The sequence below is a fragment of the Staurois parvus genome, unplaced genomic scaffold, assembly GCF_062004578.1.
Source record: "Staurois parvus isolate SC_StPar_1 unplaced genomic scaffold, SC_StPar_1.0 ptg000544l, whole genome shotgun sequence".
Classification (NCBI taxonomy): domain Eukaryota; kingdom Metazoa; phylum Chordata; class Amphibia; order Anura; family Ranidae; genus Staurois; species Staurois parvus.
The window spans coordinates 9636566-9649172 of NW_028318340.1; the positions used below are offsets into that span (position 1 = coordinate 9636566).

Sequence of the window (12607 nt, forward strand, 5' to 3'; positions counted from 1 at the left end):
GGAGCCAGCAGACACCGTGTCTTTAAAGTGACACTAACGCTTGCTTTTAATTTTTTAAAATAAGAAACATGTCTATACGTACCTGCTCTGTGCAGTGATTTTGCACACAGCAGTCCCGATGCTCTTCTTTTCTGGCCCCCGACAGCGCTCCCTTCTCCTGCCCCTCATGCAGTGTCCACAGGGAAAGCCGCTTGCCCTGAGGACACCGCTGCATGCACGTCCCCAAGCCTCTGCTCTATGCACCCATAAGACACATAGGGTGTCCTGTCCCCAGAATACATTCTCTTCTGAGGACTTCTAGATCAAGATTGACCTGTATAATTATTATGTTGTTTTGCATTTGATTGTAGTCATGTTTATTTACAGATTAGTTATCTGTTCCCTTATGCCACCTACTGGCCAAACTTCAGAGCTGTGTTATTTAGCTAGCCAGGATGTGATGTAAAAGGTCAACGCTTCTCCCACAATACAGGAAGTAAAACACCTCATAGGAATCCATGATTCTCTACATGAGAGAAGCAACCAGATTCTATCTCTTTCCATCTGACGAAGGTAATTAATGTCCCTTTTTCTCTGTTATAGGCAGCTAAGATTGTATAGAAGAGGATCTTGGCTATATTGAGTGTCATTTTATCTGTGATGTTTATCGTATAGTGATTGTATGTTATCTTCTTGTTATAGTTTTACCATTTATCTGCAACGTGCCAATAAAGTACAGACAAGTTAAAACCTTCTATTTTTGTGTGCGTAGAGAAGGTTATCTGCTTGAATAGCTTTCCATAGACTCCGGGAGTATGGGGAGCGAGTTCAAGACATAGGGTCTCGGCCCCACCCCCATGCTCTCTCCTCATTGGCTCACTGGCTTAGCCAATGAGAAAGAGTCCCCAGACAGCAAAGGCTGTTGAGAACGTTGCTGGATCTGAGGGGGCTCAGGTAAGGATTTGGGGGGGAGGGGGCGCTGCGCACAGAAATCTTTTTGTTGTACCTTCATGCATAGAATACATGAAGGTAAAAAACCTTGAGCCTTTGAAACCACTTTAACAACCGATCAATCACCAGCTGTCAGCGGGATTCCCTGCTGACAGCTGAATATAAAGAAATCTATTGCTAACAATTAAAAGGATAAGTTCACCTTTTGACCAGAAATATAAATGCACATTTTTTTGCAGGAAAAAAAAATTGTGCATTTATTATTTTTGGTTGCAGGAGCCTGTAAAACATTGCACCAATGATCTGCAGATCAGTGGCGCCTTGCAGATCTCCTGCAGACCTGTCTGTATATCCACTTGCCTGTACGGGATTGTATGGGCAAGCACATATACTGACAGAAAGATTCAATTAACTACCACAGTGCTCCACAGAGGCTGCATCATCGGGAATATGTTACATGTTCTGCCCTAAAATCGGGTGGAACATGTAACATGTTTCCAAAGGTGAACTTATCCTTTAAAAAAAAAAAAAAAAATGGGGGAAAACACAGCATGGGGTCCCCCCCAAAATCTATACCAGACCCTTATTAGAGCTTGCAACCTGGCAGGGCAGGAAAGGGAGGGGGACAAGCAAGCCCCCCCCCCTCCGAACCATAAAAGGCCACATGCCTTCAACATATGGGATGTTTTGGGGCTCCCGCCCCCAAAGCACCTTGTTCCCATGTTGATGAGGACAAGGGCCTCTTTCAGCCAAATCTGGGCTGTGGTTGTGAGGGTCTTCCGGGGGGTTGACTTATCGGAATCTGAAAGCCCCGCTCCCTCCTGATGTCATTGGCCCAGCATTACCCAGTCGATGATATCACAAGGGGGCTGGGTCCCCTTGGCTAATTTAAGAGCTGTGAACCGGTGAAGCTGTTAGACGGCGGGAGTCTTTGTTGGAAGCAAAGCTTTTTTTGGGGGGGGCGGTGTTCATTGTGATTGCCGTTGAATCTACTTCGGGGTGGACATTTTTTTTCCTCTTTCCTTACTTTTTTTTGTCTTCATCAACATGGGAACAAGGTGCTTTGGAGAGGGGAGCTCCCCCTGCCCCAATGCAGCCCCCTCGTGTTGAGGGCATGTGGCCTGGTATGGTTCAGGAAGGGGTGCTCACTTGTCCCCATCCTGTCCTGACCTGCTGGACTGCATGCTCGGATAAGAGTCTGATAAGGATTATGGGAAGGGACACCACACTTTTTTTTTTATTTTGGCATGGGGTTCTCCAAAAAATCCCTACTAGACCTTAATGGCTTGGTATGGATTTGGGGGGGAATCCCCTATACTTTTTTGGTGTGGTTCCATTGAAGCCTATCACATGCAAAATGCAATCTGCTGTAGGAAAAAAAGTCCATGACCCTTTTAAAAATCTGCAGTGGCTCAAAATGCACAGTTGTGAAGTAGATTCAAAGGGAATCATGTTAAATTAACTATAGTGCGTTTCTGAAAACTGGAAAACGCACTGAAATCCACATAGGATGTGAACCTAGGGTATAAAAAAAAAACCATTACCTAATATGGTGTTTGGCAGTCTTTGGCCAAGTTGGCCTGAATTCTCCTGGGAGTTGACTAATATAAGTCTTGGATGGTGGATAATGGAATCTGGTACCACTCTTCATGCAATTCCAGAGATGCCAGAGACAAAATGAGCCCGAACCTTGTTCTCCAAAATTGACCATATTGGTTCTATGATATTGAGATTCAAGATTTGTCTGCAATTCAAATGAAAGTTTGCGGTCTGTTCAAATGTTCCTTATGCTACAAAGTCAAGCATATTACTAGACAAGTGGGGATGAATTTATTGATTTTTAGTGGTGAGGTCACTGGAAAACTCCATTTGCTATTAAATCATGCCATCTGTTGACGAGGTCAACAAACGTATTTTGCCCTACTATTATTAATCAATCTGAATTCTATTCATTAAGATGAAGACAACCTGTAGAAAGCTTTAAGTAATCCACGTGGTTGACACATAAATGCTGTGTGCAGCCCACAACAGCAAATTAGGAGTCGATTGCATTTCTGACAGATCAACAGCTATGTTTATGTATTCGCAGCATGTTTAAAGAGCTAAAACATGGATAAATGTGTATGTATTGCAGAAATGTACTGTGGAAATATACTGCAAGTGTATTGAAAAAAAAAAAAAAGTTTGGTTCTAGATATACTTTCAGGTTTTTTGGCAGGTTTACTTTAGTTAATTTTACTAATACAGGCCTAAATATTTCCACACGCCTGCTCGCATTCGGTGAGCGGAATTAAGATGGGGGCGAGTGTGTCCCCCAAGGCCATCTTGGTGAGTGGGCTCAGGACTCGGGGCCGACCGTCACTCGCACTGGGAGCTGTCAGACTGCTCAATACGCTGAGCAAAGTGAAAGAAAAGGAAGGGGAAGTGTGCGCTCTGCTTTCTACCTCCCCCTAGAGTACAGTACCCAGTTCTGTGAGGTAAGGTAATGTACTGAAACTATGTACATGTGTCTGTGTACATGAGTCTGTGTGTGTGTATATGTACATTTGTCTGTGTGTACATGTGTCTGTATGTGTGTACATGTGTGTACATGTGTCTGTACATGTGTCTTTGTATGTGTTTGTATGTACATGTGTCTGTGTGTGTATATGTACGTGTCCGTATATGTACATGTGTCTATACATATGTCTGTATGTGTGTGTATGTACATGTGTCCGTATATGTACATGTGTCTTTGTATGTGTGGGTCTGTACATATGTATGTATGTATGTGTGTGTGTACATGTGTCTCTGTATGTGTGTGTCTGTACATGTGTCTGTGTGTACATGTGGCTGTATGTGTGTGTGCAAGCATACATGCTTGGGTGGTTTAGACAGGTTCAGGATTATGTGGTTATTATGGGTGGTAGAGTATGGGGCATTAGAGGTACTGCTGGGTTAGATAGAAGGTAGGATATGCTTGGTAGAGTTATGCTTTGGTCAGTGAGAGATTATGGGGAGTTATGGTCGTATGTGGTGCATGGTCTAAGTATGAAGGAGTGTTTAGGGGGACGTTGGAGGCCCTGATATAATGTGGGGAACATGTAACAGTGTAATTTCATTAGATAATTTAAGAGGGTGTGTTTAGGGGTGGCATTAGGGCTGGGGCGGGGTGGCATTAGGGCTGAGGCAGGGTGGGGCAACCGGTGGCAAGCGGCTCTTAAGGTCTGGCTTGTAGCTCAGGACTTGAAATTTTGAGCTAGGACCTACAGTATTGCAAGTTTGGTAACTACCTTTAATAACACATTCCATGCTGACCTTTATCAACTACACAATAGAAGAGACAAAAGGGAGAACCATAAGCTTTAGCAAGCAATTATGTCAGCAAATTGCTGGTATAGATCAATCAAGCCAATGACATTAACTAAGCAGAAATACTGCCCCTTGCAGGAAAAGAAAAGTGCTTTACGCTTCAAATTAAAGTGACACTTAACTGTGGTTTAAAAAATATTCTATTCTATTTAAATATCTTCTACTGCTCTTGTCATTCTCAAACGCTAAATTCCATTTTTTTGCTGCAGTGATCCAACTTCCTGTTAGAGGGAGGCTACGTTCATTCTCCATTATCCTTGTTTTTTCACAAGGATGTTTTTAAGGTTTGAATAGAAAGAACAAAACAACCTATGGAGGCTGAAGCCATTCAAAAGGCACTCGTATCAAAATACACAAAGTTGGGGTAATTACAGATAATTCCACAAAATTAGAATGTGCAACTCAGGTGTCTAATTAAGCAGCCATACAAAAAGGAATCTATACGGCAAATACAATGACACTTGGTAAATGTCAAGATATACAAAGAGGAAGGTAATCAGAACAAGATGTTGTACTTAAGAACCAGACTCCCGACTTTAGTATTCAATAAAACAGGTTGTTCAATGGTCCTTGCTAGCAAGAGCATAGACACTCATCCTTTCTAGCTCTCGAGATAGACTAGGGACTATGAACTATGGGATTTGTACTGTGCAAAGAGCAGTACACATGAACGCAACTAATGTGCACTGCTTGTTTCAAACAAACAGGATTGATGGGGAAAAGGAGAGGTTTGGGAGCTCACAGAAATTGTCGCATGAAGGTATAAAAACACAGTAAGAAACAATTTCATGAATAGGCCTTTAAGTAGTGGATGTGTAATAATCATTTAAAAATATAAGGATATTGTTTAGCACCACTTTTATACACCAGAAGGTTGTCACACTTAACAACCTGAAGAACTATATTTAAGCTCTGTAGACACATGAGCCATATATTGCCTGTGCTCCATGAGCATGGGAAAGAGACCAGGACTAGGCCCTGCGCTGTAGCTTATACAGGTGGAGTTGCTATTTACAGGAACAAATAAGACAAGCAAGAATTGTCACCCTGGGTCCACCCTAACCTTTCCATCATGACCAATAATGCCACCATCAGTCCCACCACGCAAGCCAAAGTTCTAGGTGTCACTCTAGACTCCTATCTATCCTTCCAGCCCCATGTCCAATCGCTGGCAAATTCATGCAGGCTCCACCTCCGCAACATCTCCAAAATACGCACGTTCCTAACCCCAGACACCACTAAACAACTCGTTCACTCCCTTATTATCTCACGACTCGACTACTGCAACTCCCTCCTCACCGGCCTACCTCAACACAGACCCCGCTTCAGTCTACCCTGAACTCAGCGGCCAGACTCATCCACCTTACCAGCCGCTCTGTATCCGCTACCCCCCTCTGTCATTCCCTCCACTGGCTTCAGATTGCCCAACATATAAAATTCAAACTACTAACACTGATGTACAAAGCTATTCATAATACTGCCCCAAACTACCTCACCGACCTGATATCCAAATACCACCCAACACATACTTTTCACTCCTCACAAGACCTCATACTCTCCAGTTCCCCAGTCTCCTCCTCCCATGCCCGACTCCAAGACTTCTCCAGGTCTTCCCCCATCCTCTGGAACTCACTACCCCAATCCATCAGACTATCACCTACCCTCCTGAGGAAGTCACATGACATTGTGACGCAACGCGTCGGCTGGACGTGGTGACGTATTTCCGGCGTGGCGGCCATCTTGGTACACCTGTATACTGAGCTGTACACCCATACATACATGCCCTCATCCGAAAGCATGAGGTCTTGAATTGGCTGCCAAGTGAGTGAGAAAGTTTTATGTTATCTGTCCCTACTTCATAAATAAAATATACTGCACTATGGGAGAATCTATTTTATGTCTTATTTGAGAGATTGATGCTGCAACTTACCTGGAGAGGAGCCATTGATGGAATATTAATTTCTGAGAGATTTGGGCGCGAAAAGGAGCAACATTTGGAGTGATAGCTATCTTGGAGGATCCGTGAGGGGGATCCACAAAAGCGCTTTGATCCGCAAGGGTCGAAGTGATGAGGTGAGAGGCTTATCCAGATGGTGGTCGGATTGTCAGATTCACATGCACCCAAAGATCCACACGAGTTCTTGTTAATTTATGGTCACCAACAGTAGTCATTGGAAGCACATGTTTTCTTTGGTCACTATCAGCATTTAATGGACTTTGAGAGCTCTGTTTTATATATTGCTATATTGTGGGTTTTTTTCACTACACGAGAGGCACGTGTGATTTTATATTCACAGTATTATATATATATATATGTATATATGTAAATGTTTTTTTCACATGCTCTGAGTTATCTGATTTTATTTTGTAGATTTAATGAATCATGGGCACAAATTAATAATAATTGATATCACTATCACATTTATTTTGATTTAATTTGATGTAATTTTGAGATCACACATCAACTATTAATTTATTATTTATTTATGTGTGTATGTACCTTAAGGAGTAGCGCTACATTCTTTATTGTATTTATTTAGCACAATCACTGGTATATGATTTAATGTTAGCAGCTTCTCCTGGTGTGTTTTGTACAGTTGAAACACTTGGGAGCGCAGGAGATTCACACCACTACCAAAACATACCTAATGCTTGACATTACAGATTCACTAGAGGAACTAAATATGTTGTTACTAAACATTAAAAAGCATTTAATAAATTTTAAAGACAAGTAAATATATTACTGTGCGTTACTAAAGCGGAGAGATTTGCAATATATCTAGAAAATTAAGGCAATCATTTGTTGTTGTATTGAGAGCTACTGTGTGAAAAATAAAAATACTAGAAGTAACCAAATTAATTTACCTCTTTCAACATTTGGTATCCCTAAATCTACTGTTGGGATTGTGGGGTCTGTATGATCACTGTAATACTCGAGGTGTGCAGCTTCCTTCTCCCATGTCTGCTTTACAACAGGTACTGCAAATAAACACAGATATATCATAGGATTAATCTTCCAAAAAAAAGAGACAAGATACAACAATAATAGTTTATTAGTTTATTGCCTTCACTGAAGTCCTTCTACAATGTGACGTAATACAGTGGAGTAATGCATAGACAGAGACCCCCCCACCCATTTACTTCTCACATTACAGAATTGTACTGGTTGGTATACACCAACTTATTGCAACAGCAGGCTCATATCTGAATAGTAATTTCAGTAAGAGGACAAGAAAGGGTCTGCACAAATATTACAATCAGGTGCTCACGTAGACTACCAAAAGTGTGCTTTAAAATTTATGTGCAACTTGTTATTGCTTGGCTTAAAAATTTTCTTTTATATTTTAAAGTTTATTTATAACCATATAATTTTGTACTAAGTAGGGAAGGATTAGAACTCCTCTCAGGTTTTTTTTTTTATTGGTGTCTATGTCTCCTCCAGGGAGAATAATCCACCCTATTTGTCACAGTGACAGAAAGATTATAGTTCCAAAATTTTACATTTGACAGCAGAACAAGAATGGATGATAAATCTTCCAATGGGCACACATATTCTAGTGAAAAAATCAGTGAAAGTAGGTGCTAACCATTAGCACTAAAAGAACAGATACAAACTCCACCTAATGTATATAGTGAAAAATACAACACATATGCATATACTATATTGTGATACTATATTAAAAAGTCCAAAAGTGAATAATAAAAAGTACCCCAACACTATATTGTGGTGACAATGGAAAAAAGTGACCAAATCTTCTTTAGAAATCAGCAGTGCTTCACCAACGTGTTCACATAGACTGTGCACTCACCAAATTGAATCACCCAACAAAGCAGCAAGCAAGCATTAGAGATTAGGTCTTGTATATGATCAGGTAGGATATCCACTTCTTTATGCAGAATCTCTGAAGCCCATCCACTCATGAAACCACTAATACACCTCCTCCATTGCCAAACAAATCTCAGAGAAAAAAAGCAAGAGAGATACTCATACTGCAGTAAGCTTTATTAAAAGGGGTGAAAATAAATACATGCCAAAGGGAGCACCAACACAAACAGCTCCTAGGGGGATCATTTCCTTCACACTGCCACTAGTTAGCATGGCAGGAGTGCGTTCCAGCAGACCAGATGTGAAATCGGAGAAGGACGGGAATTGCCGTGTGCGGCTCATGCCGCAATACACGATGCATGTCCTCAGGAAGCTTCGGCCCCTGCCATTTTTATGAAAATTTAAATAGCAACAAGTACTCCATGACTGGTTAAGCTGGATGTCAGTAACCTTTGACTAAACGAGACAAGTACATTTCTTTTAACCACTTGCCTACCGGGCACTTATACCCCCTTCTTTACCAGGCCAATTTTCAGCTTTCAGCGCTGTCGCACTTTGATTGACAATTGCGTGGTCATGCAACACTGTACCCATATGAAATTTTTATCTTTTTTTCTCACAAATAGAGCTTTCTTTTGTTGGTATTTAATCGCCGCTGGGCGCTTTACTTTTTGCGCTGTAAACAAAAAAATTTGAAGAAAAGTTTTTTTCTTGGTTTCTATTATAACATTTTTCAAACAGGTAATTTTTCTCCTTCACTGATGTGCGTTGATGAGGCAGCACTGATGGGCACTGATAGGCGGCACTGATGGGCACTGATAGGCAGCACTAATGAGATGGTACGGATAGGCGGCACTGATAGGCAGCACTAATGAGGTGTCACGGATAGGCGGCACTGATGATGGGTACTGATAGACAGCACTGATAGGTAGCACTGACTGGCATCACTGCTGGACACTGACTGGCGGCACTGCTAGTCATTGACTGGCGCAACTGCTGGGCACTGACTGGTACAATCGCTGGACACTGACTAGCAGCACTGCACTGATGGGCACAGGTAGGTGACACTTCTGGGCACAGGTAGGTGATACTTCTGGGCACAGGTAGGTGGCACTGCTGGGTGACACTGCTGGGCACAAGTAGGTGGCACTGCTGGGTGGTACTGCTGGGCACAGGTGGGTGCACTGATGGGCACAGGTGGGCAGAACTGCTGATGATCGGTGCCGATCCCTGCTCCAATAACTGCCGGTTCTTGGCAGTACTTTCCTCGCGCTCTTACAGCGTGAGAAAAGTGCAGCCGAGAACCGGCAATTGCATTTCCCAGTGATCAGCGTGTCATTCGACACGGCTGATCACGTGGTAAAAGGCCACTGTGATTGGCCTTTTACTACATCACGTGATCAGCTGTGTCCCTAGGACACAGCGATCATGGAGATCGCTGGGGGCACGCAGGAGAGCGAGTTGTGTATGTTTATGTATGTATATGTATACAGTGGATATAAAAAGTCTAAACACCCCTGTTGAAATGTCAGGTTTCTTTGATGGAAAAAAATGAGACAAAGATAAATAATTTCAGAACTTTTTCCACCTTTAATGTGACCGATAAACTGTACAACTCAATGGAAAAACAAACTGAAATCTTTTAGAGGGGGAAGTAAACATAAAAAACTAAAATAATGTGGTTGCATAAGTGTGCCTTTTATAACTGGGGATGTAGCTATATTCAGAATAAAAGCAATCACATTCAAAATCATGTTAAATAGGAGTCAGTACACACCTGCCATCATTTAAAGTACCTCTGATAAACCCCAAATAAAGTTCAACTGTTCTAGTAGGTCTTTCCTGACATTTCCTTAGTCACATCCTACAGTAAAAGCCATGGTCCGCAGAGAGCTTCCAAAGCATCGGAGAGATCTCATTGTTAAAATGTATCAGTCAGGAGAAAGGTACAAAAGAATTTCTAAGGCATTAGATATATCATGGAACACAGTGAAGACCATCATCATCAAGTGCAGAAAATATGGCGCAACAGTGACATTACCAAAAACTGGATGTCCCTTCAAAATTGATGAAAAGATGAGAAGAGAACTGGTCTGGGAGGCTGCCATGAGGCCTACAGCAACATTAAAGGAGCTGCAGAAATATCTGGCAAGTACTGGCTGTGTGGTACACAGGGGCATATTTACCACAAGGTAAAAAGGCACTTGCCTAGGGTGGCATTTTTCAGGGGGGCAGCACCTCCCACCAGAAGAAGGGATGGAAGAAGGGACACGCGCACTATGGGAACCAGGTGGGATCCGAGAGAGGCTGCGGGCTGCTTGATGGTGTATGTAGAGCCTGACACTCATTCCTGGGGATGTCTGGAGCTGTGAAGAGATGGGTGTCTCTCTATCGCTGGGGGGGGGGAGGGGTAGTGGAAGGTTCTCCGAGGTGGGGGGAATGGGTATTGTTGCTCAATGTCAGGCTCTCTCCGCAGGAGGGGGAAGGGGGGGTTTTGGTCATGTCCGTGGGGGCAGACGATTTTTGTGTTGCCTAGGGCAGCACAAAACCTAAACACACTACTGGTGGTACAAGTGACAAAAATCTCCCATATTCTTCATATTTCTGGGATATGGGGTAGAGTGGCAAGACAGAAGCCTTTTCTCATGAAGAAAAACATCCACGCCTGGCTAAATGGTCTGATGAAACCAGGGTGGATAAAAATCAATTTAAAAAAAAATAAAAAAAGATCGGATTTGTTTTTTATTTAAATTGGATTTTTTTTTTTTTATTTGTATCAAATTTATTTTAATAATATGCTTTTGGAGTAAAAATCTATCAAAATATAGTTTTCTATTTAAGATACATTAGTAATTTTGTTTATTCAGCATGAAATGGAGCTTAGTTATGAAGCATGAGGCTCTATATTCTGCATTATTTACATTTTTAGTAAACTCATTCAATGAATCCAAGCTCTGTAAGCTGAGATAACATGCACTGCATTGATACATTCACACAATTTCACAGTAACCATGAGAAAAAACATGTAATAAAACAATTTGAGCAGTTCTCCAACTATGTGTGATTAACCTATTAACCTAATATCGGGTCTGATATCGCTGTTTTACTAACCTGACAGCTTATTATTCTAAAAAGAAAACCTTCATTTGGTTTGCAAATGTTAAAGATTATAACTACCAGCAAGAATGAGTCGGATTGCTTACATTTAAAGAGCACCTGTCATTTTAGATCCATCATGACAGCGCCTGTTAGCGAGTATCCATTCACCTGCTGCTGCCACGCCCTCACCTTGTTGTGTCACTGCAGCATCACCAGTCGTCCCATTAAAGTGAATGGGGCTGTTGGTGAGTCAACAGCGGGTGAGAGGAGCTGCTGCGAGACAGAGATGACAGTTGCTCTTTAAAAATTATGATTTAAATTGAGCCTTTTCACTAGTGATTTAAATCGTGACTTGATTTAAATCAAATCCACCCTGGATGAAACCAAGGGTGAACTTTTTGGCCATAATTCCAAAAGATATGTTTGGCGCAAAAACAACACTGCATGTCACCAAAAGAACACCATACCCACAGTGAAGCATGGTGGTGTCAGCATCATGCTTTGGGGCTGTTTTTCTTCTGCTAGAACTGGGGCCTTAGTCAAGGTAGAGGAAATTATGAACAGTTTCAAATACCAGTCAAAATTGGCACAAAACCTTCAAGCTTCTGTTAGAAAGCTGAACATGAAGAGGAACTTCATCTTTCAGTATGACAACGACCCAAAGCATACATCCAAATCAACAAATGAATGGCTTCACCAGAAGAAGATTAAAGTTTTGGAATGGCCCAGCCAGAGCCCAGACCTGAATCTGATCGAAAATCTGTGGGATGATCTGAAGAGGGCTGTGCACAGGAGATGCCCTTGCAATCTGAAAGATTTGGAGTGTTTTTGCAAGGAAGAGTGGGCAAATATTGCCAAGTCAAGATGTGCCATGCTGATAAGACTCATACCCAAAAAGACTGAGTGCTGCAATAAAATCAAAAGATGCTTCAAAAAAAATATTAGTTTAAGGGTGTGCACACTTATGCAACCATATTATTTTAGTTTTTTTATTTTTACTTCGCACCACCTAAAGGATTTCAGTTTGTTGTTCAACTAAGTTGCACAGTTTATAGGTCACATTAAAGGTGGAAAAAGTTCGGAAATTATTTATCTTTGTCTCATTTTTTACATCACAGAAACCTGGCATTTTAACAGGGGCAAGTAAAATTTTTATATCCACTGTATATACAACCCCTGGCAAAAAGTATGTAATCGCCACTCTTTGAAAATGTTCATTCAATTGTTTTTATTGTGTAGAAAAAAAACAATCACAGGCATGCCTCAAAACTATTTTCATTCAACATTCTGGCTAAAAAAAAAAAGAATATAAATAAATTAGAAACAAAACTGTAGTCAGTTAGAACTGTTTTTGCAGATCAAGCAGATGAAAAAAATATGGACTCACTCAATTCTGAGGAA

At 41.5% G+C, this 12607-nt stretch overlaps 1 protein-coding gene across 3 annotated transcripts in view; it reads right to left on the reverse strand.

Moving 5' to 3' along the window:
- The window catches only part of B3GLCT (beta 3-glucosyltransferase), a 523490-nt gene that overhangs the window by 105280 nt on the left and 405603 nt on the right, over window positions 1–12607 (reverse strand). For all 3 annotated transcript variants that reach the window (XM_089690888.1, XM_089690889.1, XM_089690890.1), the window contains one exon: window positions 7147–7260. In XM_089690888.1, the coding sequence (XP_089547014.1) occupies window positions 7147–7260 (114 nt within the window). The remainder of the gene's footprint in view (window positions 1–7146; window positions 7261–12607) is intronic.